Source organism: Ictalurus furcatus, chromosome 24 (assembly GCF_023375685.1).
Source record: "Ictalurus furcatus strain D&B chromosome 24, Billie_1.0, whole genome shotgun sequence".
Classification (NCBI taxonomy): Eukaryota; Metazoa; Chordata; class Actinopteri; order Siluriformes; family Ictaluridae; genus Ictalurus; species Ictalurus furcatus.
Genome location: NC_071278.1, coordinates 14,821,447 through 14,847,837, shown reverse-complemented (window position 1 = coordinate 14,847,837; position 26,391 = coordinate 14,821,447). Strand labels below are relative to the sequence as shown.

The following is a 26,391-nucleotide window of genomic DNA, read 5'->3' as shown; positions in this document are numbered from 1 at the left end:
TGGTATAGCATAAGATAATTTTCATATGGGTCACATTCTAAGTAATCTGACTTTAGTCGATTTTGAACATACTCTAATTTTTAATATTTAAATCAGCACTCTCGGGTTTGAATAATATTTTAGTAAATTATTCCACAGCTTCAGAAAAAGAAACAAAAAATCTAAAGAATTTGACTGGGTCTAGGAAACCTGGGATGAGCAAAGTACGGCCTTTATGTCTTTACAGCTGCAGTTCTTAAGTACGAATCTACAGTATGAGATTATCCACTGAAGTAAGGGTGACAACTGAGCATGAACTGTTATTAGGGAACACATTTTTTTTCATCACATGTATCCATGAATGATTATTCAGTCACAAGTTCAAGTCAAGTTCAGAAATCTCCCAGCAGAAGTACAGCCTCAGCAGACAGCTATACTGTACATTCAGACTGTAGTAAAAAGTCTTCATATTTTAACATTTCCAGGCTAATACAGTATTGGCAATTTTTTTTTTCTTTTTTATAATCAAAAGGAAATTGTGTAAATATTAAGACAGACAAGCGTAAAATATGGCAAGTTGTTTTGTTAGTAATGCTAATCATTATCAATTAATTTACAAACTGATTTATTCAAGTGATTGAATCCATTTATTATTATTTGCATTTGGGGAGCACGGTGGCAGCGCACGGTCGCCTTACACCTTCAGGGGGTTCGCTTCCCGCCTCTGCCCTGTGTGTGCGCAGTGTGCATGTTCTTCCCGTGCTGCGGGGGTTTCCACCGGGTACTCTGGTTTCCTCCCCAGTCCAAAGACATGCATGGTAGGCTGATTGGTATGTCCAAAGTGTCCGTAGTGTATGAGTGGGTGTGTGAATGTGTATGTGATTGTGCCCTGCGATGGATTGGCACCCTGTCCAGGGTGTACCCCGCCTTGTGCCTGATGCTCCCTGGGATAGGCTCCAGGTTCTCCACGACCCAGTAGGATAAGTGGTATAAGAAATGGATGGATGGATGGATCGTTGCATTTGGGCTCCATCTAGTGGCTGGAGCAGAGCAGCTGCTATTCGATTAGTCAGCCTGGGTAGGTGACGCGACAATGGATTCTACAGCGCTGATGCAACACTTCAAACACATTTCAAACCTACCGTCACAAAATAAATATCAACTCATCTAGCTATAAAATGTAGAGTTATTAGATTTGTAAACTGTCATATAAACTGTCATATACAATATCAACAAGTATTGATATTTTCCACAACATCTCTATGGATATTTAATTATCATGTATCAATGAGAGACTTTTATTTCGAAAGTGATGACGTAACACCCCGGAAGCGTGTGTAACCGGCTTAAGCTACACGTTTTCATACACCACAGAGGCTCGGGTACGATATATTATTCACTTATCTGTATATTATATATCAGTTTTCATAAAAAATATTTTTTACTGAATTTGTCATTGAATATAGACATTCGTTTGGGATGCTAAACAGCGTAGAGGCGAACTCTTAGCTTTATAGCCAGCTAGCATATGCTAACTGAACGAAGGTTCAGCAGGTTTAAACCTGACTTTTTATATTTAAAAAAAATTACAGTTAAACTTACTGTAAAATAAATGCAATGGAGAAGATGTAATACTTCAGAAATGCGAAAGAAAACGAAGAAAATGTGCAGCAGGGCTTGTATGAATGAGACGTCATCATAGTTTGAATTCCAAATCTGTATGTCATGTAGTTCACAATACAGGGATTTAACCCGTCATGTAGTTCACTACACAGGGGTTTAACCCGTCATGTAGTTCACTACACAGGGGTTTAACCCGTCATGTCATGTAGTTCACTACACAGGGGTTTATCCCATCATGTCATGTAGTTCACTACACAGGGGTTTATCCCATCATGTCATGTAGTTCACTACACAGGGGTTTAACCCGTCATGTCATGTAGTTCACTACACAGGGGTTTATCCCATCATGTCATGTAGTTCACTACACAGGGGTTTAACCCGTCATGTCATGTAGTTCACTACACAGAGGTTTAACCCATCATGTCATGTAGTTCACTACACAGGGGTTTAACCCGTCATGCAGTTCACTACACAGGGGTTTAACCCGTCATGTAGTTCACTACACAGGGGTTTAACCTGTCATGTAGTTCACTACACAGAGGTTTAACCCGTCATGTCATGTAGTTCACTACACAGGGGTTTAACCCGTCATGTAGTTCACTACACAGGGGTTTAACCCGTCATGTAGTTCACTACACAGAGGTTTAACCCGTCATGTCATGTAGTTCACTACACAGGGGTTTAACCCTTCATGTCATGTAGGGAGTTGGGAGGCGTTTGAGATTTAGCCATATTATTTCATGTTTTTGAAAGAGTAAAATGTTTAGCACCGTGTCTAAGCTGAAAGCCGTCTCAGTGCTTAGTAAAGTCAGATTAACATTGAAGTGAAGATTAAAACATGACGGGGTAATTATTTTCCTATAACAGCACACGGCCAAGTGTTTTGTTCCTCTTATATCACAGCTTAAACACTAAACTGTACAGTGAAGTTGGGTTCAGAAAATCCACACTTATTCTGAACCCTGGAAAACCATTTGAGTTGCGCAGAAAGCATACATTATGTTTGATTTTCTCATTAAGTAATGATATTTGCTTTTCTGCTTTTTCTGCATATTACAGTGAGTAGAGGCAGACAGGGCACCATGGCAGAAGAAATGAGTCCTGACAAGAAGTTTCACCTCATCACTCGGAACCTTCAGGTGAGCGCACCTAAAGTGAATTATACTATGGTTTAAGTAATAATCAATGGTGTTTCTACATACTCTTTATGTAAGTAAGTTAGTACATTTTATTTATATAGCACATTTAAACACAGCAAAGCTGACCAAAGTGCTGAACAGAGTAAGAAAAAGTTCAATAGAAAAAAGAATAAAACCAAATTGAGAGCGACGATAAACAATAGTAAAAATTAAAACACCTAGGAGAAGAGATACGCTTTCAGCCTCTTTTTATAAACGATAATAGAAGGTCCAAGACGGATATCCAGTGGCAATTGATTCCATAAACGAGGGGCAGCGACTGAAAAAACTCTATCCTCCTTAGTTTTTAAACGGGATGGAGGGACATACAAAAGAAAGATCTTAAAAAGTCTGCTAGATGAATGTGAAGTATGGCGCTTGATCATTAAGAGATTTAAAGACAAACAACAGAATCTTAAACTGGATCCTACAATGGACCGGGAGCCAATGGAGCTATGCTAAAATTGGGGTGACATGATCATATTTCTTTGCCCTGGTCAACAGCCTTGCAGCTGCATTTTGAACCATCTTTATGTCCTAATATATTCACACCTACAACATAAATTATATGCTTGGAGATTATAATTTATACTGCTGCATCTATATGCCGCATGAGAACTTAACTTATGGGCCACTTTATTTTCAGGAGGTTCTGGGGGAGGAGAAGCTGGAGCTGATTCTGAAGGAAAGAGAACTAAAGGTGTATTGGGGCACAGCAACTACAGGCAAGCCTCACGTAGCCTACTTTGTCCCTATGTCTAAGATTGCAGACTTCTTGAAGGCTGGCTGTGAGGTGGGTTATGTGGTGATGTGTTCTTTGACTTTATAAATTTATTAAAAATTGTAGTAGTCACATCGATAATTCAGACTGATAACGATGCATTTATTGTCAGACTGTTCTATTTCTATATAAATAAAACAGAGTGATTGAGTGCTGTAGATATTGTAACATTCAGTTGCTGCTATATCTGTAACACTTTATTAATTAAAGAAAACATACCAGGACTTTCAGCGTCAGTGATCCAGTCACTCGTGGCTGTGGTTCAGCAGACATTTTTAATCGTAATGGATTTGAATTAAAATGATCTACAAATAAATCTTTAAGGCTAATTCAGCAGGCTCTAATCTCTCTTTCTACTTCCACCGTCATCGGCATGTGTTAACATAAGATTTTTTAAAAATGTTCTTATATCGGTAATGAAAGTATTATTAATTAATAACATCGTCAGATCATGCATTATTAACGTGGACACACTTTATCACTCATTTGTGATTGGTAGGTGACCATCCTCTTTGCTGACCTCCATGCCTTCTTGGACAACATGAAGGCGCCTTGGGAGCTGCTCGAGCTCCGGGTTAAATACTATGAGCAGGTCATTAAGGCCATGTTGGAGAGTATTGGCGTCCCTCTGGATAAACTAAAGTTTGTCAAAGGCACCGACTACCAGCTGAGCAGGTGAGAGATTGCTGACTTGTGCTCAAGATACACTACACGCACCTTAGAAAATTACATTAATTGTGATAATATAATAAGAGTTAATTTTATATATAAATATATTGCCGTGATTTCCGGTTTTCATTCCATCCAAATAGGGCTTGCACATAATAGTTTCTAGAAGACAAAGCTTGAGGTGGAATCACTTGCAGCTTCTATTTGGTTGAATTGAAAGCTCCTATTTGCATGGATAAGATTAGTGAACCTTGCACTTGACTAAGTATCACAAGATGGGGTTATATGACAGAAAAAAAAATCCTCAAAATCCCAACATGCATATGGTAAGGTACTCAGTGTCTGCATATCATTGAAATAAATATTCATTCATTCTTTCATGTTTAGTAAGCATTTGACCCTAGTCAGGGATGTGGTGCATTCAGTGCCAATCACAGGAACACTGGGCACAAGCTGGAATAAACACTGGATTGGATTGGATGCTCTTTTACATATAGGGGCAATTAAGCACTGACAATATTCCTCCCTATGTTTTTTGGGAAGTGGAAGAAAAGTGGAGAAATGCATATGGATACGGAGAGAACATAACCTGAGCTCAGGATCGAATCCAGAAACGCTGCACACCGCACCATGCTGCCGCCCCTGAAGTACATATTTTCATTCTGTCTCACCTCCTGCACTGTTATTTTCACTGTTATGCAGGGAGTACACACTAGATGTGTACCGGCTCTCGTCCATGGTGACCGAGCATGATGCAAAGAAGGCTGGTGCTGAAGTAGTGAAGCAGGTGGAGCATCCTCTCCTGAGCGGCCTTCTCTACCCCGGATTACAGGTACGTCACTTAACTTCACTTAGCTGGAACTGATACTCTATATGTAAAGCTTGTTTAAATAGACTTGAAGTAAAAATCATGAGATCGTAGCTTTATATTTGTATTTAGGCACTGGATGAGGAGTACTTAAAGGTGGATGCTCAGTTTGGTGGAGTGGACCAGAGGAAGATCTTCACTTTGGCTGAAAAGGTATGAATTTGTAGGCACTATATTATCCTGCCAAGCAGGGTTTTTTTTGACACAATTGTCCTTCACAACAAATTCTCTCTGTGGATGCAATATGTACAGTTAAGTTACATTGGTTTAGAGTTTTCCTCTTTTCCTGCAGTACCTGCCCTCTCTAGGTTACGCTAAGCGGATCCACATGATGAACCCCATGGTGCCCGGCCTAACTGGAAGCAAGATGAGCTCTTCTGAAGAGGTGAGGTACTGATCTGTATAACTAAATCCATACCTGGATCTTTGAGAAACGTTTACTGTTGCTCTTCCATGACCTTTGGAAGTATTTCATTTGAAAACTTTTGCTTTGACAATCTAAGGAATCCAAGATAGACTTGCTTGACAAGAAAGAGGATATAAAGAAGAAACTGAAAAAGGCCTTCTGTGAACCTGGCAACATCCAAAACAATGGAGTCCTATCTTTTGTCAAGCATGTCCTCTTCCCGCTGCATTCTGGTGAGCAAAGTCACAACGTTAGAAATATTCAATCTGCTGTAAAGTGGTGTGTTAATGAGCTACTCTTTTCTCTTCACTAGAATTTGTGATTAAAAGAGATCTTAAATATGGCGGAGACAAAGTTTACACACTGTACGAAGAACTAGAGAAAGACTTTGCTGTGGAGGTAGGTGGAGTTGCCACGTGTGGTTTTGTATGTTTATGTTCATTTGTATTTATATTCTATATGTAGGTGTGATATATATATATATATATATATATATATATATATATATATATATATATATATATATATATCTCAAACAAAACACAGGATTATAAAAAAAAAAATCTTTGTTAAATATAGGTGTTAAACACTTGGGTGTATATATATATACACACACAGTACCCAAGTACTGGAATAAAGTCAGTAAATAGTCTCAGGTGCAATTAGTGGAGTTTTATAAGGAAATGATCTGTAAGTTTTATTGAGCATTTTGCAGAACCAGCCACGGGTCTTCTGGAGACTTTGACTGTCGCACTTGCTTCTTATTTGTTTGCAGAAAAGTGTCTCTTGCGTAATATGCTGCTTTCTTTACTGACATACAAACATTTTTCTGTAATGTTTAATTTTGTGCTGGAAAACTCATGTTTGGTTTTTTCGATAATGTAGAAGTCATAATATAAAAATCTATAATAAAGTTTATAAAACTTTTTATTTAAAAAAAAATGTAGGTGCCAATGACTTTTGCACAGTATTGTGTGTGTGCTGTTGCCCAAAAACCTAAATGGCCAGGGTAAAATGTGGTAGCTAAAGTAATATAATAACTGGCCAGGGGAACAACTGAGTGTCCATAGCTCGTAATCTCTCCTGATAAACATTTTTCATGTAGTACACATGAAAAGTTACCAGATCATTGGCGGACATTTGTGAGCTCTGATGCTTTCTACTCTCAAGTGAAAATGTAATTTCTGTCCAGTTAGCATTTTTATTTTCTCTTGTTATGTTTCACTGCAATATGACTGCATAATGGGCTTGGTGTCTCTTCTGTAGTAACACTCTTTGAACATTTGATCCATAGCAAGTCCATCCTGGTGATTTAAAGGCGTCAGTAGAGGTGGCCCTGAACAAACTTCTGGATCCCATCAGGAAAAAGTTTGAGACACCAGAGTTGAAGAAACTGACCAGTTTAGCTTATCCCTCAAAAAACAGTAAGTACAGTACAACACAAAGGTATAGTATACATACACTCACAGTATCTGTGGGTAATGTTCATTCCAAGCAAGGTACTTTCATTTAGCCTGATGAAGAGTTTGTAACTGTTTTATAGAGAATGCAGTAAAAGTGAACCCCAAAAAGGCAGAAGAGGAGGATGAAATCATCCCATCCAGACTGGATCTTCGAGTGGGCAGAATTGTTGGTGTAGAGAAGGTATGTCCATTTTATCCAGTACTTTTTGTTTGATTTGAGACTGTTAATCACTGTAAGTGTACCAGAGTTAACCAATCAATTGTTCACGTTTTTTCAAATTCAACTCTACAGCACCCAGCTGCAGACACCCTTTATTTAGAGAAGATTGACATTGGAGAAGAGCAGCCTCGGACTGTCGTGAGTGGACTGGTGGCCTACGTTTCCCAGGAGGAGCTACAGGACCGACTTGTGGTAGTACTGTGCAATTTGAAGCCTCAGAAGATGCGGGGGATCGAGTCTCAAGCTATGCTGCTCTGTGCGTCAGTGTGAGTATTCCCAATATCCAGGTTAAAACAAACTGACGCTGTTCAACATTTTAGAAAAAGCTCTTGATTTAATAAGGCCAATTACAATTTCGTAGACATTTCTTAACCATTTAAGTGTATGATGTACTGTATGTTATTTGTTTACGTTGTATATAACAGTGATGGTAAACCCAAAAGAGTAGAGCCTTTGGATCCACCTGAGGGATCAGCACCAGGGGAACGTGTCTTTGTAGATGGATATACATCAGGGACCCCCGATGATGAACTCAAGCCAAAGAAGAAGGTGTTTGAGAAGATTCAGGTATGTGAAAGTGAAATTTGAAGCAAACTCTGACCTTGTATTGAGGGCGGTGTGCAGGATACTGAGTTTTACATGTCTGTCTGTATCTCTACAGGTGGACATGAAGATCTCAGATGAGTGTATAGCTCAGTGGAACAAGAAAGATTTGATGACCGAGTTAGGAAAAATCACCTGTAAAACATTGAAGGGTGGAAGCATTTACTAAATATTCCTTCCCTTTTCTTCAGAACGACTAATCTTCAGAACTTCATTTCCATAATAATGCACATCATGTTCATCCACACATAATGTTCATGCTGAAACTCTGTGCCACACATTGCTTGTACTGATGTCCATTAATGGAGCATGTTTGGCTTAGGTAATATGCGTAATCTCTTGCCTTTCTTGACAGATTTTCTTATAGTGACATTATATCAGAAGTCACCTCAATTTACATTAATGAGTAAATGAAGGTATGAGGATGTTAAAGTACAGGAAAACAGAAGCATTTTCATACCGAATTCAATATATGAAATCATAATTTAACCAAACGCATACAAAATAAATATGTTCAATTGAGAAATGCTGTATATCTCATTTTTGTTCAAAAGGATTAATAACTGCTGCAAGGAAGATGGTTGGTGAGATGATTGAACTGTTTAAATCTGTGTACAAATATCTGAAAGTTTTACCTTTCTATGTTGATTACTAAGAGGTACAAATGCATCCAAACCCTCGTGGTTCTAAACCAAATTATGCTACTTCTGAAATATGTTGTTGTTATACAGTGGTACATCTGCCCACTACTCAAGCATCTTTGGTAATATGTAGTAAACCACACTGAGTGTATGTAGATTGTAGCTCATGTTTGAATTCATACCTGAAAGAGTATATGAATAAAGGTGGGTAAAGTTTTTTTTTTTTTTTTTTTCTTAAATGTTTTATCCAATATATGACATGGTTTGCAATAACTAAAGAACTGACTAGATCAAATAATACACAGAAGTGCTATGCTTGGGGCCTAGTTACAGTTAATCACAGTGGATACATATGTTTGGCCAAGTTTTAATGCATAGTTACTTTTCTTTGTATTTTGTGAGAGATTTATAGATCCTAAACCATAAATGTGTGTGTATACTAATATAATAACTTTATTGTTTTTTTTTTATTTTTTATTTAACCCTTCACCTAAAATTGCACTCAGTAATTCAAAATTTCCAATCAGAGAATATGACATATTGCGTGGTATTCTTTTTCTATTCATTTTCATGAAGGGCGCTTAAAAATGTAATATTACATTGTCTCCTTGTAACAGTGGTAATGTTAAGGCTAAATTATTACTCTAAATTATAAATAACTAATTGTTTACTTGTGATTTGTACAGGGCAATTGCACAAAAGCAGGGGAAAAAAATATTTGAAGCACCTCCAGTGACATTTTCAATTGGAATAATACGGCAAGTGCTTAAATTATAGGAATTAAATTAGAACTGAAAAATTTGGGGTTTTTTTTATCTAAAAAATGAAGAATACATTACAAAATAAATAGAGAATACCTTCTCTTTTTTTTTTTTTTTTTTTTTTTTACATTTTCATTTAAGGTTACGCATCCTTTGCAAAGGTTTACCAAATGGACCTTCTGTCCAATTATACATCATGATAATTGGCACTAGGTGTACTGCTTCTAGCATCTCATGAGGGCTTACATAGACTGTTGTGTAAAGACAGTACAATATTCCTGCACAATGCATCCAGCATCCGTAGAGCCCATGATGCACAGATTATTTTATACAATTCTGAACGCCAACGGAGGTACGAACACAACTTTGGTGTGCATAATAAACTCTCAGTACTATTTAAAAACTCTTTGCACCTACTCTTAGCTTCCTAGAGATACTAAATATTAAGACATTATGGAATCTTGTATTTTTACCTCTCAAAGAATAAAAAAGCAACCATAACTTCAGCCATTCACTATGTTACAGTATGAGTTTGTTATACACACAAATTTATTACAATTGTAATTTTTTGGGACAGATTTACAACCTTAGAATGAAAGTTGGCAAAACGTTGTCATTCATCTTACCTTGCTTTTGGTCTGGAGAACTTGATCTCCCACATGACCTTACATCTATGATGTCTACTAAAAACTTATGCCAATAATGTTGACTTGCTTTTATTAGAGTATATAAGAGAAATAAACAAATAATAAATAAAAAGTAAAAGAAAAAAAAAACCCAAACAAAACAGTTGTTTCCATTTTGATTCAATCCTGTTTGGCTGTTTCCCATTCAAATGACTTTGCACACTTTATTACCTTGTTATTCACTGACAGTTTTGAGAATTTTTGTTACTTGTACTTACAGTGTAAATGACAACGATCAGTTTAGCAAGATATAAACAAAAAATGTCAAAAGATACATTCAGACCAAAATGTTTTATAGAACATGAAATGATATTTTTACTTGAATAGAGAAAATACATTGCATATAATTGAGAATACTGGAAAATACTTGGTGGTGTTGAAAATAACTGGTATAATTTACTAAAATGATTGTAAAATAGGCTCCACAATGCCAGAACTAATTCATGATTTAACTTGTAAAACCAAAATAGCCAAATACTTTTAACAGCCAAATATTGTAATGCAACATTGTTCTCCAAAGTGTCAATTCTATTTGTGCTGTGACATTAATAAAGTAGCAGCTATTTTTTTTTTATATCAATTTTACAGGGAACATACAGAAATTTTACTGCCTTGGTCATTTCATTAGAAATAGTTCTGCATTTGTAGCTTGGAAAGTGCTTTTTCTAGAAATAATTATAATAAAAGGTCATTTTAATATAATAAACATTAATCCCATCTCTCAAGCACATTCAATATATACTGTGATGTTTTTTTAAGCATGTGTATCATATTATACAGATGCAGGAGGCCAATTCTGTAAGTTTCAAATAAAATTGATTAATATGTAAATATATACATTCTCAAAATGTATTAGCATAGCATTAGCCACTCCACATATACACTATATGGCCAAACGTATGTTGACACCTGACCATCACACCCATATGAGGTTCTTCCCCAAAATGTTGCCATAAATTTGGAAGCAAACAAATGTATAGAATGTCTCTGTAGGTTGTAGCATTAAAATTTCCTTCACTCTAAGAGGCCCAAACCTGTTCCAGCATGGCAATGCCCCTGTGCATAAAGTGAAGACAGTGAAGACATGGTTTGTCAAGGTTGGAGTGGAAGAACTCGAGTGTCCTGCCCAGAGCACTGACCTTAACCTCATTGAACACCTTTGAGGTGAACTGGAATGCTGGCCTTCTTGCCCAAAATCAGTGCCTGACATCACCAATGCTCTTGTGGCTGAATTGGCAAATGTTTCAAAGTCTAGTGGAAAGCCTTCCCAGAATAGTGGCCATTATTATAACAGCAAAGGGGGAATCGAATGTTCAAAATGTACATATGGGTGTGATGGTCAGGTGTCTACAAACCTTTGGCCACATAGTGTAAATGGAGGGTAAATTATGTACTTGTGAGCATAAAAATGTGTATTTGTGTTGGGAAAAAGCTCTTTGATCAGCAGTGACTACTACCCATTATAACCACTAGATGATAGATTAACATTGTAGTCAAAGAATAAACTGAGGAATTTACAAAATCTAACTGCAGCAGCCACCCGTAATACCATAAGGTGGCTTAAAACTTACTACAAGAGACAAAAATTGTATTGTGTAGAAAAATATGCCAAAGCTACGGTAAAGCTATTGTATCAAAAGAACTGGAACCAACTCCAATTTTTTTTTTTTTTTTGCATAAATATGAAGGCCATATTCAGGCTAAGGCATTTACAATAGAACAGTGACATTGTCCATGATTGCTACACATTGTCTTTGCTAACATTGTTTTCCTTGTGTTGGACAGTTCTCCCAAAGCATTATTCAAGACACCGTGTAGTCTTTTCTTTTGTACCTGAAAAGAGATATTTAAATGTAGTCCAAAACTTCATAAGTATCAAATAACAAATTCATAAAACAAAGTTAATGAGTATTTTTTTTTTTATATTGAAACATTCAATAAGTAATATATATTAATATATATTTATTACCTGTGGTGGAGGGCACTCACTGGCCAGCAGGTTGCTCTCAGTCAGTCTGTTGATTATTTGCTACTCCATTGTTTTGCTTACTTGAAGAGCCCAGTATTGTAAGCTTTGTGACAGTTCCAACTTTTTCTGATGGACTTGTTACATGTACTGGTTTCTTTGCAACAGGTGGTGGCACCTTGTGATGCTTCTTTGTTCCATTTGTAACCATTGATTTATGCTGATCAGAAATTTGCATGAGCTCTGCTGCAAGGCTCTGCTTGAGACTGGCCTGGGCCTCTGGTGATGTGGCTGTTTCAATGACTACTTTCTTTGTGCTCTTGGAGAAAATGAAGCTGGCTGTAGAGGCAGGGGACTTACAATCATCAGGTGTTTTAGGGGACAGTGCAGGCATGTCGTTGCTGTTTGCAGTTGGGGTTGGCAAACGTAGACTGGGCCTTGCTGGGAAGCCACTGGAAGACATTGCAGCTGTCTTCATACGTATAGCCTCTTGGAGGCGCATGGAAGGACCCGAGGATGCAGAGGATGACTTCACAGGAGACTGCATGGATTTGCGAACAGGTTTTTGTGGAATTACTTGAATAGACACAGACAGATCTTGGTCTGGGGTGGTCTCAGTACCAGCTGTATCTTCTTGTGATAGAAGGTTAACTTGGTCTTCAACATTTACAGTCCGCAGACGCACCATCTGAAGTAGGGAAGGTGTGACAAGAGGAATGTTTGCATCCTCTTTTGGAATAGGTGCACATTTCTGCGATGATGAAAGTCCTTTGCATCTGCTATCTTTACTTATTAGACTTGGTTGTCTTTTGAAATTAACTGTGGACTGATCTTCCATTGGAAGGGGAGGTGTAATTTTCAAATCAGTAGAGAGTGCAGGAGCATGAGACGTGTGTTGTGATAAATCTCTAGGTAATGTGGCTGGTGGATTCAGAGGATCATGTTGAGGTGAAAGAAGGGTTTCTTGAGGCAGAGTTTGTAAAGGTATATTATGTGATTTGGAAGATTTCAAAGAAATTTCCGAAGGTACAGGAGTTTCTGAACCAAGTAGGTCAATGCAAACTTGGGAAACATTCTCAAACGATTGTGGTTTGTCATGTGTTTGATCCAACAATTTGTCATCTGACATATTTGGAATGCTATCAACTGGTAGAGATTCATTTATTGTTTTCTCCACTAATGTTGTGCTCTGAATAATTTGTGGCTCTTGATTTTGCTCAGTGTGACTGGATATATCTGATAAATCAGGTGGCTTCTCTGGAGCCACGCTGTCTCTCTGTCCTGATGATTCTACCTTGTAGTGCTCTGATATGACTATAAATGAGTCTTGCATGCCTGGTGGTGGAGGTGGAGGGAAGTCTATCTCATCTTGTCCTTCAAATACCAAGTCAGATGACTCGTCCAAAGGAGGAGGTGGTGGAGGCCAGGAATGCTCCAGAGTGAGAAGTCCTTGTTCCATCTCAGGCTGTACTTCTTCCTCCTGTAATAGTACAGACACTGAGCATACTGAAAACGTTTTAGAGGGTGGTGGAGGAGGAGAATGTTCAGGAGGTGGAGAGGGAGATGGAAGGATACCAATGACTCTAGGACCTTCTACACTTAGATTACGTGCGAGTTTATGTTTGGGAATCTCTTTATCAGTGGTTTGTTTGACAAAACATTGGTCTTCTGTGTCAGTTCTCTCTGTCTCTGGGGTTGAAAGGTCATTCTCTGGCAAACCGCCAATGCTAACATGACATGACTTGCTGACACATTGCTCTTTTAACAGCAATATTTGATTAACCTTGTCTGCTGTTTGCAATTTCTTGGAATTTACTGGACTTTCCTCCTCACTTTTGAGCTCTTCTGAATTTACATGCTCTCTTTTGTTTATAACATGACTCACTTGTTCCCTTTCATCCAGAGGAACTTGTTCTTGCACTAGCATATGCTCATCCTTTCTATCAGACATTGCAGCTTTATTCTCTGAATGGGTTCCATTCATTTCAGTTTCTACTGATATCTGTCTTTGTCCAGAAGTTAGGTTAGTGGTATCTGCTGTGGTCTGATTTTTCATCAATAAAATGTCTGTTTGATAATGTTTTTGGAGCCCAAATATCCTGCGGGCACTTGGATTTGGACCACATAAAAGTTCGGTTGTGCGTTCATTGTGAGCCCAGGTTTCAGGGGGTGGGGGACAAGGCGCTTTTACCTTAGGTGGAGGAGGAATGTTAAACAATTCCCTGAGGTTTGCCGTAGGTAGTGGAGTCACTTTGTTTTTTATTGTTGTTGTAGCAGGGGAGATCTTTGGTGGCTGTGATTGGGTGGTGTGAGTTTGTTTAAGCTGATTGGCTGGATCTGATACATTTGATGACAGGGAAACCAAGGATGATGAGACTGACACTGCAGGAGAAATTCGTGTCACTGTCCTCTCTGGCTTTGGCGGCTTCAACTTCTGTTTTCCAGGAGAGGTAGGACAGATGTCTTTAGAAGAATGGGTAGGTGTTCCACTTTGACTTGAGTATCCACTTGAAGGTGATAGTGTTCTTTCAAATATATCCTGTGGGGATGAGTTAATTGATTCAGATTGAGCTTCAATAGAGTCTTGAACAGGTCTGAGTGGACTGGCAGTCACAGATAATTTAGATTCATCAAATAATGGAGACTGGGTAGAGATATTTTCAGTGTAGGATAATGTAGAATCTTCTTTCATATTAAGATCTGCATCCAGTTGCCTGCCATTGGATCCTAGGTATTTTAAATCTTTTTTGCCTCCCAGTTCCCTTGGCCTTTGCTTAAGGTTTTCAAGGTGTAAAGAGTATGTTCTCCTTGGTGGTGCTGGTGGTAGTTTAGCCTTCATTACTGACAGATTACGAGAGAACAATCGACTGTTTTGGGCAGTCTCTGCAGCATCACTTAGTTCCCCTTGTTCCAGTCTCTGACTGCCTGCTTTACTGGTGGAACTTGAGCAACTGACTAAGCTCTTAAAACTCATCTGTTCCTCATTTAAATCTGTGACTTCCTTCATGCTGTCTGTTACATGTGAAGATGGTATGCTTCCTTTGAAGGAGATGGTGGAGGTGTGGGAGACAATAGTCTCAGAAGATTGTGAATGGCTCCATTTAGAGCTGGTGGAATTTGGTTCATCATGAGTACCACCTCCTGAGCGTGAAGAAGCTGGACTTGCAGGTGCTAAGCTGCTCTTGCTAACTGTACGTACACTCCGCCGGTTGCAGCTTCTATCAATTTCTATCACATCTATTGCAGAAGGTAGAATTGCATTAGGAATAACTGTGGATAAATAGGTAGCCTGTGGTGAGATAGACATCACGGGACCTTGTGGTTCTTGCAAGAGGGCAGAGGAAGTTGTTATTCCAGGTACAGCAAGAGACCTGGGTCTCTGGGAAATTTGTGGTCCAGATTTGGTATTTAGAAGGAAGTCGTCTCTGTACACAGCATGTATGTGGTGCCTGAGAAGTTGATCATCTCTGGAAATCTGAAGGGCTTCAATATCCTGTAGGTGTACACGTGCCCCTTCATGATTTGTTATAGGCACCTCTCCATCAATTGTTGGGATTATGATTCTACCAGATGAATCATCATCTTCATCAGTTGGGAGTTGTAGTAAAGCTCCCCTCCCCATAGCTATGTCGAAAGTTGATTAACAAAAAACATGAATGTTTTTAAAATTGATATAATTTTTCATATATTGTGTCAACATAGAGTAGTAATTAAGTCAGTAGTTAAATGACATACATAGTTCTCTCTGAACCTGTTGTGGTATGCCCATAATTGTTGTTCTTCTACTCCTTTTTCTTGGGTTGTCCAGCCTCTTCACAGTGTTCAAAGGCTTAAATGTCGAACCTAAGAAGTATGTAGAATATATACATTACATTTACAAATGCAATATCATTTAAATGGGCAGAAATAATCTGTTATTACAATTTTTACGACTGTTAAATTTTCAATTCTGATTGGTCAGAATTCACTGGTTAATTTTCTATAACTGGATGGCAATGACACAAAATCATCAACTTTGGGTTGGTAACATTCTGCTTTGCCTCAGACTGAACACCCACTGTTGATTTTATATATATATATATATATATATATATATATATATATATATATATATATATATATATATATATATATACACACACACACACACACAGCCCTAATTCCAAAAAATGTAAATAAATGTAAATAAAAACTGAATGCCATGATCTGCAAATCTCTGAGTAAATGTACAATTTTAAGAAAAACTAATAGGTCATTTTAAATTTGATGGCTGCAATACATCTCAAAAAAGTTGGGACGGGGCAACAAAAGGCTGGAAAAGTAACTGTTACTAAAAACTGGAGGTTAATTGGCAACAGGTCAGTAACATGATTGGGTATAAAAAAAGAGTGTCTTAGAGAGGCAGAGTGTTTCTGAATTAAAGATGGGCAGAGGTTCACCAATCTGTGAAAATCTGCGTCCACAATTTGTGGATGTTCCTCAACCTAAAATTGCGAAGACTATGAATATCTCATCATCTACAGTACATAATATCATTAAAAGATTCTGAGAATCTGGAGAAATCTCTGTGCGTAAGGGACAAGGATGAAAATCAATATTGCATGCCCGTGATCTTCGGGTCCTCAGGCGGCACTGCATTAAAAACAGGTATGATTCTGTAATGGAAATAACTGCATGGGCTCAGAAACACCTCCAGAACTCATTGTGTGTGAACACAGTTCGCCATACCATCCACAAATGCTGATTAAAGTTCTATAAAATGATACAGAAATTCCGCCATCTTCTCTGGTGTGGGGGTGCATTCGTACCTATGGAATGGGCAGCTTGAACATCTGGAAAGGTATCATCAGTGCTGAAAGGTATATACAGGTTTTAGAGCAACATATGCTTCCATCCAGATTCCATCCCATCTTTATTTCTGAGACTCTGCCTCTCTAAGATCTTTTTTTATACCCAATCATGTTACTGACCTGTTGCCAATTAACCTAATTAGTTGCAAAATGTTCCTCCAGCCGTTTCTTTTCACTTTTGTTGCCCCCGTCCCAACATTTTGAGATGTGTTGCGGCCATCAAATTCAAAATTACCTACTTTTTTCCTTAAAATGGTACATTTCCTCAGTTTAAACATTTCCAAATCATTGCATTCTGTTTTTATTTACATTTATTTACATTTTACACAGTGTCCCAACTTTTTTTTTGGAATTGAGGTTGTATATAACCACATGTCTCTTTGTGTTTTATTTCTTACTTAGGGCAGTGCATGTACTATACCTTGTCGTGTTAGCACAGGTCTTGAGGACACTGCAGATACAGTAGACACTGATGTAATGGAGTGGTCAGCAGTGCTGTCAAAGCTCAGATGTCCATCTCTTTCTTCACAGTTGACATAATTTTCTTGTTGTGCCATTACTGTGGACTGCACAGGAACCAAACCAGTAAAGCTATGTGAAGTCTCTTTAATTTAATAAAAGTTGTACTCTGTCTTGATGAAAACAAAACTTACAACAGGCTGATCCTCCTCAAGATCCCTTGCAATGTTATGCTCTGTATTTGAAATTGGGAAAACATGCATATCAGCCCAGCCATATCACTGATATGGCTAGTATATAATAAATTAAGAATTTTAATTATTAATGTTGTATAACATGCTCACCCTCCTGTTGTAGTATTTTAAGTCCTTCTTGGGCTTCAGTGTGCAGATCTTCCAGATACTTTGGCCTGCTACCTTCAATGAACACATTCTCTTGGTAGTGTTGGGAGGCTGTATAATGCACTGTCAGTTTCATATGCTCATCTTTCTTTTGTCCAGCTGGAGAAAGCGATAGAATATCTTGTGTGATTTTTCAATTTATTCAAATATACACAAGTGTGTATGTGTATAAATTGCCCATAAGTGTGTTTGAATGATGCCTTGAAGTTGACTGTAGTGCAATCCAGGGTTGAATTCCGAATGATAAATGAATGAATGTTACATGAGGATATATTTTTGTTTGCATGAAGTTTCGCTAGCAAACCAGTGATGCATGGGCAGTTGTCTAGATCTTCAATGTGTTATAAGCCCTGACACTTGCATAATGTAATGTCTCTAGATCCCCCTGACCTTTAATGATTCAGCAGCAGGTTTAATCACTGACACTGCATTTATGGTTCTGCTTAAACTAATTTGAAATAAGACTGCAATTATAGATGGATACTAGAAGAGTAAATCGACATCCTCATTCTTAATCAGTGTAGCAGTCTGGCCCTTGCTGGTCACTATGCCATGCTTCCTGACTGTTAGTTGACTGTTAGTTGGACAATAGTGAGAAACCTGAAACTTCAAGTTGACCTTTGGACACTGTCTAAGAAACAGTAAGAAGCTTCATTCTGGTCCCCCTATCAGCTTTCTAATGTCCCCCTGAGTACCTTAAACTCTTGTTGTGAAGAGAAATTCAGCTCTTGTCCTTGTGAAGGCATTGGGATGCAAAACTGATGAAAGGTTTTTGCCTAAAAAGGGAGGTTTTCCTAAAAGAAATCCCCTTGGCTTTTTATTACACTCTCTAGCCGCCTACCAGGCATCGACGTTTAAAAATCTGGATTAGCAGCTACCCCATGGGGGTGTCAGGTAACTTAACTGTGAAGACAGTGACTCTGATACCATGCAGAGCTTAAAATAAAACCTAATATTGGCAGGTTTACTACATAAAGCAAACTAAGGGAAACAAGAATATCACAAAATTATCATGACTATGTAGTATATTAAAACTTCCAAAAGACTTCCTTTAGACTTCTTAAAGTAGCAAATCAATCCGCATTGAATGATCTTTAGAAGGGAGTAGAATGTTTGAAGAGCCAAAGAGTCAGTAAAGTGAAACTAACAAAGAACATACAAGTACAAACCTCTATATCCTGCTCCCAAAACATTTTGCCTCAGCTTTGTGATAAATGACTGAAGTTGACAGATGATTAGAGATTATTAGAAATGATTAGAGATATGCACTTTCACAATCCTCTCATCTGATCAAAATATACCTGCAGTGTACACAGTGGTGCCAAGGATACAAATACTAACATATACCCCCCCGCGAATTTTGATAAAATATAATGAAATTCTGAAATATGTAGACACTACCCCCTTATTAAAAAACACACAAATAAAGACTCACTTGAAAGAATAGAATGATATAAAACCCTCATTTTGCAGTATTATATTCAGTAACTAAAAGTTTCTGGGACTACATCTAAGTTACACTAAGGTTTTTTTTGGGGGGCCTTTTTTGTTCAGGTAAAACCATGAGTATCCCAATTGTTCTCTACTCACCCTTTTTCTTGAAGACTGACAGTAGCGATCGAAATTTTTTACCCAGAAAAACCACCATCCTTTCCTTGAGACAAAAATCTACAAATTGATCACTGTACTAAATGCCAAAAATGAGTTCAGCAAATGTCCACGTAAAGCTAATTGCTGCTTTCAGCATCATGACAAAGTGCAAACTGCAGATGCCACAGAAAAGATGTTGTGAGGTAGTTGATCAGCAGACTGATGAAGGATAAGCCTAGTGAAAACAATATGAGCTGCTGCTTGGTTTCAATCTCAGCTCCCTCCCTGCCCTCCCTCCTTCCTCTAAACAACTCCCCCCTCCTTTTGTCACACATAACCACCCCTGAACCACTGAGGGGTTTGGCCACTTTTGCTTCTTTGATCAGTCTAACTGAACTTGGGATCTGATTTCCCAATGAAGAACCAATTTCTTTTTATCTTTCTTTTTTCCCCTTTCTTTTTTAACTCCATAGGTGTAGATTCTTGGTCAATCCACAGCTTTTAACATCCGCTAAATATTTAATTCAATGCTTTGGGTCAGAGTGCATTTATCAATGAAACAATTACTTCTATATACAGTATAATCCTACTGAACTGTGTGTGTTCACATTTTAAAGAGGTTTGGAAAACCCATTTAGAATGTTAAAAACTATTAGTAATATAGTATACCATAATAACTATAGTATACAAGGAAAAATATAGAAAAAAATGGTTATAATATAGCATGGTTGTTTTTGCGCCAAACACATTTTCGTTAGTGTTAGCCTTGATACATTAGTCCATATTGACAATTCAATACTGTTTTGCCAGTGAGGAATAATAAATGAATGATTTCATTGGTAGTATCAGAGCTTTATTAGCCATTACTCAATATAATTTTCCCTATGATGCATCTCTACAGGTGGTACAGCTGTGGAATACTTTAGCCTGACAGGAGGGACACACTTTTGAACCATTTATCCACCCTCCCAATGCCTCCTTCGCTGCACAGACACTGGTTTTGGCACTGGGTTGGGACTCAAATGGATTTGGCACAGAAAAGGGGCACCATTTCAAAAGGACATACAAAAGGAGTTATTTGGGTTGGTGTGTTGCCAACTCTTGGTTTATCCAAGGGGTTAATCCTTTTGGCCTATGTGTTGTTTTCACTGCCTCACCTCCCATTTCAATCTCACACTTCTCAATTCTCAGTCCTCCCTTCACCTAATACCCTCTTAGCCATCAGTGTGCTCAGTGTTGTCTGATTTTAGCTCCCTGTTTCTATCCTTCTCAGACAGACTGAGCATCAGAAGTTGTTGCCCTTCTGTCTGGAGCTGTGACTCAGATTCTACCACCACCTGTATACAGCAAGACACACTGCTGAGACAAACCTCACTCCTTATACTAAGATACTGAGTTGCTCAATTTTGATATACAGTATATACAGTGCCCTCCACTAATATTGGCACCCTTGGTAAATATGAGCAAAGAAGGCTGTGAAAAATTGTGTTTATTGTTTAACCTTTTGATCTTTTGTTAAAATAATTCACAAAAATACTCAGCTCTCATGGATATCAAACAATTGCAAACACAACACAGGTTTATCAAAAAAAAAAATTCTTTGTTAAATATAGGTGTGCAACAATTATTGGCACCGTTTTAGTCAATACTTTGTGCTAGCTCCCTTTGCCAAGATAACAGCTCTGAGTCTTCTCCTATAATGCCTGATGAGGTTGGAGAATACATGGAAAGGGATCTGAGACCATTCCTCGATGCATAATCTCTCCAGATCCTTCAAATTTCGAGGTCCACGCTGGTGGACTCTTCAGTTCACCCCACAGGTTTTCTATGCATTTCAAGTCAGGGGACTGGGATGGCCATGACAGGACCTTGATTTTGTGGTCAGTAAACCATTTTTGTGTTGATTTTGATGTATATTTTGGATCATTGTCCTGCTGGAAGATCCAACTACGGCCCATTTTAAGCTTTCTGACAGAGGCAGTCAGGTTTTCATTTAATATCTGTCCAGGTCCTCTGGTAGAAAAACAGCACCAAAACCATCTATGGTGTTTATTGCCATATTGGTATTTCATCTGACCATAGAACCCAATCCCATTTGAGATTCCAGTAGTGTCTGGCAAACTAAAAACGCTTGAGTTTGTTTTTGGATGAGGGTAGAGGCTTTTTTCTTGAAACCCTTCCAAACAACTTGTGGTGATGTATGTGACGGATTGTAGTTTTGGTAACTTTCTGACCCCAAGATGCAACTAACTTCTGCAATTCTCCAGCTGTGATCCTTCACGATTTTTTTTGGCTCAAACCATCCTCTTCACAGTGTGTTGAGACAATATAGACATGTGTTAAATTACAGGTTAATTCATAAAATTTCTAGTTGACTGGAACTTCTTAATTATTGTCCTGATGGTGGAAATGGGCATTTTCAATGCTTGTGCTATTTTCTTATAGCCACGCCCCATTTTGTGAAGCTCAACAACCTTTTTCCACAAATCACAGCTATATTCCTTGGTCTTGCCCATTGTTATGAATGACTAAGGGAACTTGGCCTATGTGTTACTTCATATTTATATCCCTGTGAAACAGGAAGTCATGGTTGAACAATTTCCTGTTCCTAGTCACCCAGGTGTGCTAAATAAATGAGAATTTACTTAATCAATGGGAATTTGCTTAACATTTTTATATTTTTCTCATATGACTTCATAGGAGTGCCAATAATTGTCGCACACCTATATGAACCTGTGTTTTGTTTGCAATTGTTTGATATCCATGAGAGCAGTGTATTTTTGTGAATTCTTTGAACAAAAGATCAAAAGGTTAAACATTAAAAAGAATTTTCACAGCATTCTTTGCTCATATTTACCAAGAGTGCCAATATTAGTGGAGGCACTGTATGTATGTATATAACACCTGTGGTCTAGAGTAGGGGTATGCATTATTGATAAAGACTTGGGCATACACTGTTGGTGTTATTTTTTGAAAACTGAAGGCGAGACACACCAAATGCAAATTGTGTGCCTCCTGTTGCTGTTGTCCCTTCATGCAAGCCCAATTAATATTTATCAGGAGATCCTAAAGCCACCATCTGGCACATGATAAAGGGTGTGGGGTATGCTTATGAGCCTAGCAAAGAGACCCCAAGTTTCTACACACAGCCAAGTCAGCACAGCAGTCTTTGCAAATGACCCATGGGGCTATTTTATGCTAAATTACTTGGCTGTGGCTCACACAGAATTCTATTTTAAATAAAACAAAGAACGCTAAAGGACTTAAAAAACAAAAACAAAAAAAATATTATACTGGATAAACTGTTCAGGAATTAGAGGCCTGTTCTGAGGACCATAAATACTTAAACTGATATAAATTAAATTGTCACACTTAGTTCTTGATTGTGCATACACTGCCTAAAATCTGTGACGCAAAGATATCAACAGACCCAGTATATGTTTCCCTTTGTAGTGCAGCTGTTTTCTTTATTTTTAATGTTACCTTTAGTTGGTGAAATACAATTCTTAGTGGGGTCAGATCATTTACTTGGCTGGTCAAAAAACCATTACAATTGTGGCATGGAAAATACCATGTATTATTAACTGTATCACGTCCTGCTGCAGCAGTACCTGTTGTTGGGTTTTCTGGCATTTTGTTGAATTTGAGGAATTGATGATTCTGGGGACTTCAGAATTCATTTTGCTTCTATGGTCAATAAAGAGACACAAACTTATTCCGCTGGCAGCGATACAGCTGTTTCACACATGCTGTGGTATGGTTGGAATCCTAAGCAGTCCCTTTTTTTCCCCCTCCTAATTTTCCTTATTCTCTCACATTTGTAAAGGTTATTCTTTGCCTAATCTCTCTAATAGACTTAGCTTCAGACTTTTAACCAGTGATTATGACCGTAACATTGGTCTGCTATTCTGTTTACGGTGCTGGTGCAATATTTAATCATCTTTAAAATTCCAGGACTACTCACAAGTACTATATTGCATTTTGCTGTGTTTAAGTATGCCATGCAGTAATCAGTAACCACAACTTACATGAATATACTGAAGTTAAAATCAAAATTCAAAAGGGACTTCCATCAAGGTTGTACAGGATGATCCAATTTAAGCACTAAGCTTTCAAAATCATACAAGTTAAAATGCCTTTGTAAGAGTTAGTCTGGAGTCTAGACTGAGGTCTTCTTCAGTCTAGACAAATTTAAAGAGACCACACCTCTTTACCCAAAAGTGCAATGTTCTTGACTGTTCCAGGTGTGTGTGTGGTTTTGATCTCATTTGCCTCATTAAAAAGTCTGCTGCTAACACAACTACCAGAACATGTCCACCAGGTGGTACTACTGTTCATGCTTTCAAGGGTTCACAAGTAGATCTGTCCAACCATCTCTCTCTTTGTGTTTATGAGAATATGATGGAATTTGAGTGGGCTACTTTGATTGGGCAGGCCAGGCCTCCTTCTTGACAAAAGCTGTCAAACCACTTGTGTGCTCTTAAATAAATGAGTTTGCTTGAGAAGACTGATGTCAAACCCACACATACCAGTTTGTGTAGCTCATAATGCTCATAGATTTATATCATGAGCGGGATTGGGAGGCAGACGGCATTGAAACATGTTCCACTAATACAGCATTTAACCTACTTCTCTGATGCATATAACACATATAATCTTGAATCCTCAGCCTCAATATGTTCTATTATAAAATCCATTAGTGTCCATATGAGTAGCAACATCTACCAGAAAAAAATATCTTATCTAGTGGAGAGCGAGAGGTCTGGTGAGGTCTTCATGTTCCCATGAGGCAGTGTTGCTGAGACTGAGGCAGTGGGATAGAGAAACATCTGCTGGTGATGAAAAGGAGCCAGATGAGCTCTGACTCTGAGCTCATCATAAAGCAGATCTCCACCCTCTCACGACCCTGACTGGAAAAATCCCAATACATGAGCACATTGTGTTAGTGCATTGTTCTAGGAACTTCACATTCCAGTGTGTTTTACATTTACAGAAAGCTGAGGACATGCCCTACACCCTACACTGGAGTAACACAGGAGGACTGGGGTGGATATCGATAGAAAGTTAATGTACCAATGAGAAACACACAACACCTTCTGTTTTGTACATCATGTATTACAAAAGAGCATTATATCTATGCCAGGTAAAGATCTGAAAAAAATATTTTACACTTCTTCAGGGTGTTCCTTTTATTATTATTTGTTTAATTGCACTGCACTTTGATACAAAATGGCTTTCTTAAGTTATACTAAACAAATATTATTCCCAGATATTAACTTCTGGATTTCATTCTTCTCCTAAATGCATTCCTTGTGACTACTTAAATGATGTCTTTCACAAACTGAAGAAGACAATAATGTTTAAAGCAACTCCCAGGCCCATAGGAGGAGACATATTGCGTATATCAGGGCAACTTTCCAATACCTAGGGGACGGAAGAAGCATCTCTGACCCACTCCTTCCTCTGTAGTGTCTCTATAGTAATAATGTTCAGTCATCAGGCTTGTTTTAGTTCAGCCTGCTCCATAGCAGCACATCCAGTTATTAACAGCAGGAAATTAAACTGTGTCGTTTATTCTCACTGCGACTTGGCTGCAATCCTAAACTATATTATGGATGTCACAAAAAAAAGCCATAATCCTAATTCTGTTCCTTCTACACAAACACATTCAAGGCTAAAAGCTTAATCGCTAGTGTACTATTAGTAACTGGTATTGTGACATTGACTGGTACCGATACCTTCTGTACATCTCTGAGTGACATTTGAGCATGGCTTCCATCCAGACTGAAAATCAATCAGTGATGCCCTTTCTAGCCTTGAAGTGTTCCATATGGTATTATGGGGTTATTGTTTTTTTTTTCCTAATCACAAAATATCTCACGCTAAAAACTCAACTAATGTGTCTTCTGGTGTACTGCAAATAAAACCCAGATTTGACCCATAAGCATAAGGTTTGGATCTGAAAACAGTCTCATTGCTGTTCTCATTTTTCAAAAATATCTATCAAGTCCTTCATTTAGTGAGTCACCCTGGAAAGTGGATGGTGAATGGCTTTACTGTAATGCCTTTTAAACACATGATCTGAAGGAATGCCCCAGTGTTATTTTAACCTAATCTCTATCTACCACTTCTGTAGCCTCTGGGAGATTACCACAGCCAAGAATTTCAATATTTTCCCTGTATGCGGAAAACCGTCACTTATGTAATGGAAGGACATTTGTTGGAGCAAACAAGAAACTTTTATGCATAATATATTCATAGAATACCTTTATAATTTTTTCAGTTAAAGAAATCTAAGTAAGGAATAAAATATGACTGGGGGGGGGGGGGGGCGGGGAAGAACAACAGAGTGGCGTGATACATTCTGACACAAAGTTCATTATTTGCCAATAGCAGCACATTCTGAAGTGTTTTATTTCTTCTATACCACAGTTTATCAATGCGAACATTAAAAAAAAAAAACCTATTAAAGAATGACATGTAATGTGAAACAAGTTAGTTCATGGTATCACTTATAACTGATTAAGACAAAAAAAATAAATAAATAAATTCAGCTTATCATGTTACCAAAAAAACCTTCATCCTAAATATTTGTCCACGTCAGAAACTTGTTGCAACTTTACCTTTAATGGAGAAAATGGATATGTATGCTAAATAAGATCTCCTTACAGGAACATTCACCATTTTTTATAATTCAGGTTTATACGCAGCATCTACCACACAGGTCCATGTGTATTGGAAAGTGTGCTGTCAGGAATTTCATAGAGGAGACGGATGCAAGTGCAGATTTCATTTTTAATAAGAAATGAACGGTACAGATGGCATCAATTTATACACCAAAACAAGAACTATCATTTCAAGGCAAAAAAGACATACAAGGTCTATCAAGCACAACCTGACAGCAGACGACAAACGACAAAAGCCAGTCAATAAGTGAGGTGCAAGCCGTGACTTAAACACTTGTGCTCATTAACCAAAACCTGACACAGGTGTAAACAATCATGTGACATGATCCAGTGAGGTGCAATGGCTGATGGGAAACGTAGTCAAGTGCTGAGTTCAGGGTAACCATGACAAGTGCATTAATATAATGCTTTGATTTGCCTTACAGTCGTCACTACAGTCAGAGCTGTAAAATGAATGAACACCTTCTAACTAATCTGAATTGAGATTTCAATAGCAATATGGTATAAATCTGTATAATCCATCCTTAATGATATAAGACTACTTTATACAGAGAGAATGAC

The 26,391-nt window shown here is 38.0% G+C and overlaps 2 protein-coding genes across 5 annotated transcripts in view; one reads left to right on the top strand and one right to left on the bottom strand.

Annotated features, from left to right (window-relative positions):
• Positions 1–1,279: 1,279 nt before the first annotated feature.
• On the top strand, positions 1,280–8,316 carry yars1 (tyrosyl-tRNA synthetase 1). Its single transcript, XM_053612572.1, has 14 exons — positions 1,280–1,361; positions 2,662–2,741; positions 3,427–3,573; positions 4,061–4,236; positions 4,933–5,062; positions 5,171–5,251; positions 5,391–5,483; positions 5,602–5,737; positions 5,818–5,903; positions 6,799–6,928; positions 7,048–7,148; positions 7,260–7,453; positions 7,613–7,754; positions 7,849–8,316. The coding sequence occupies exons 2-14, from the start codon at positions 2,685–2,687 to the stop codon at positions 7,957–7,959; spliced, it is 1,584 nt and encodes a 527-aa protein (XP_053468547.1). The 5' UTR covers positions 1,280–1,361; positions 2,662–2,684; the 3' UTR covers positions 7,960–8,316.
• A 1,576-nt stretch (positions 8,317–9,892) lies between these two features.
• kiaa1522 (KIAA1522 ortholog) overlaps positions 9,893–26,391 on the bottom strand; it is a 41,089-nt gene continuing 24,590 nt past the window's right edge. For all 4 annotated transcript variants that reach the window (XM_053612569.1, XM_053612570.1, XM_053612567.1 and 1 more), the window contains exons 3-8: positions 17,498–17,653; positions 17,348–17,388; positions 17,116–17,260; positions 15,580–15,687; positions 11,848–15,468; positions 9,893–11,711 (exon numbers count right to left, since the gene is read on the bottom strand). In XM_053612569.1, coding sequence (XP_053468544.1) covers positions 11,885–15,468; positions 15,580–15,687; positions 17,116–17,260; positions 17,348–17,388; positions 17,498–17,653 — 4,034 coding nt within the window. In that variant the 3' untranslated portion in view covers positions 9,893–11,711; positions 11,848–11,884. The remainder of the gene's footprint in view (positions 11,712–11,847; positions 15,469–15,579; positions 15,688–17,115; positions 17,261–17,347; positions 17,389–17,497; positions 17,654–26,391) is intronic.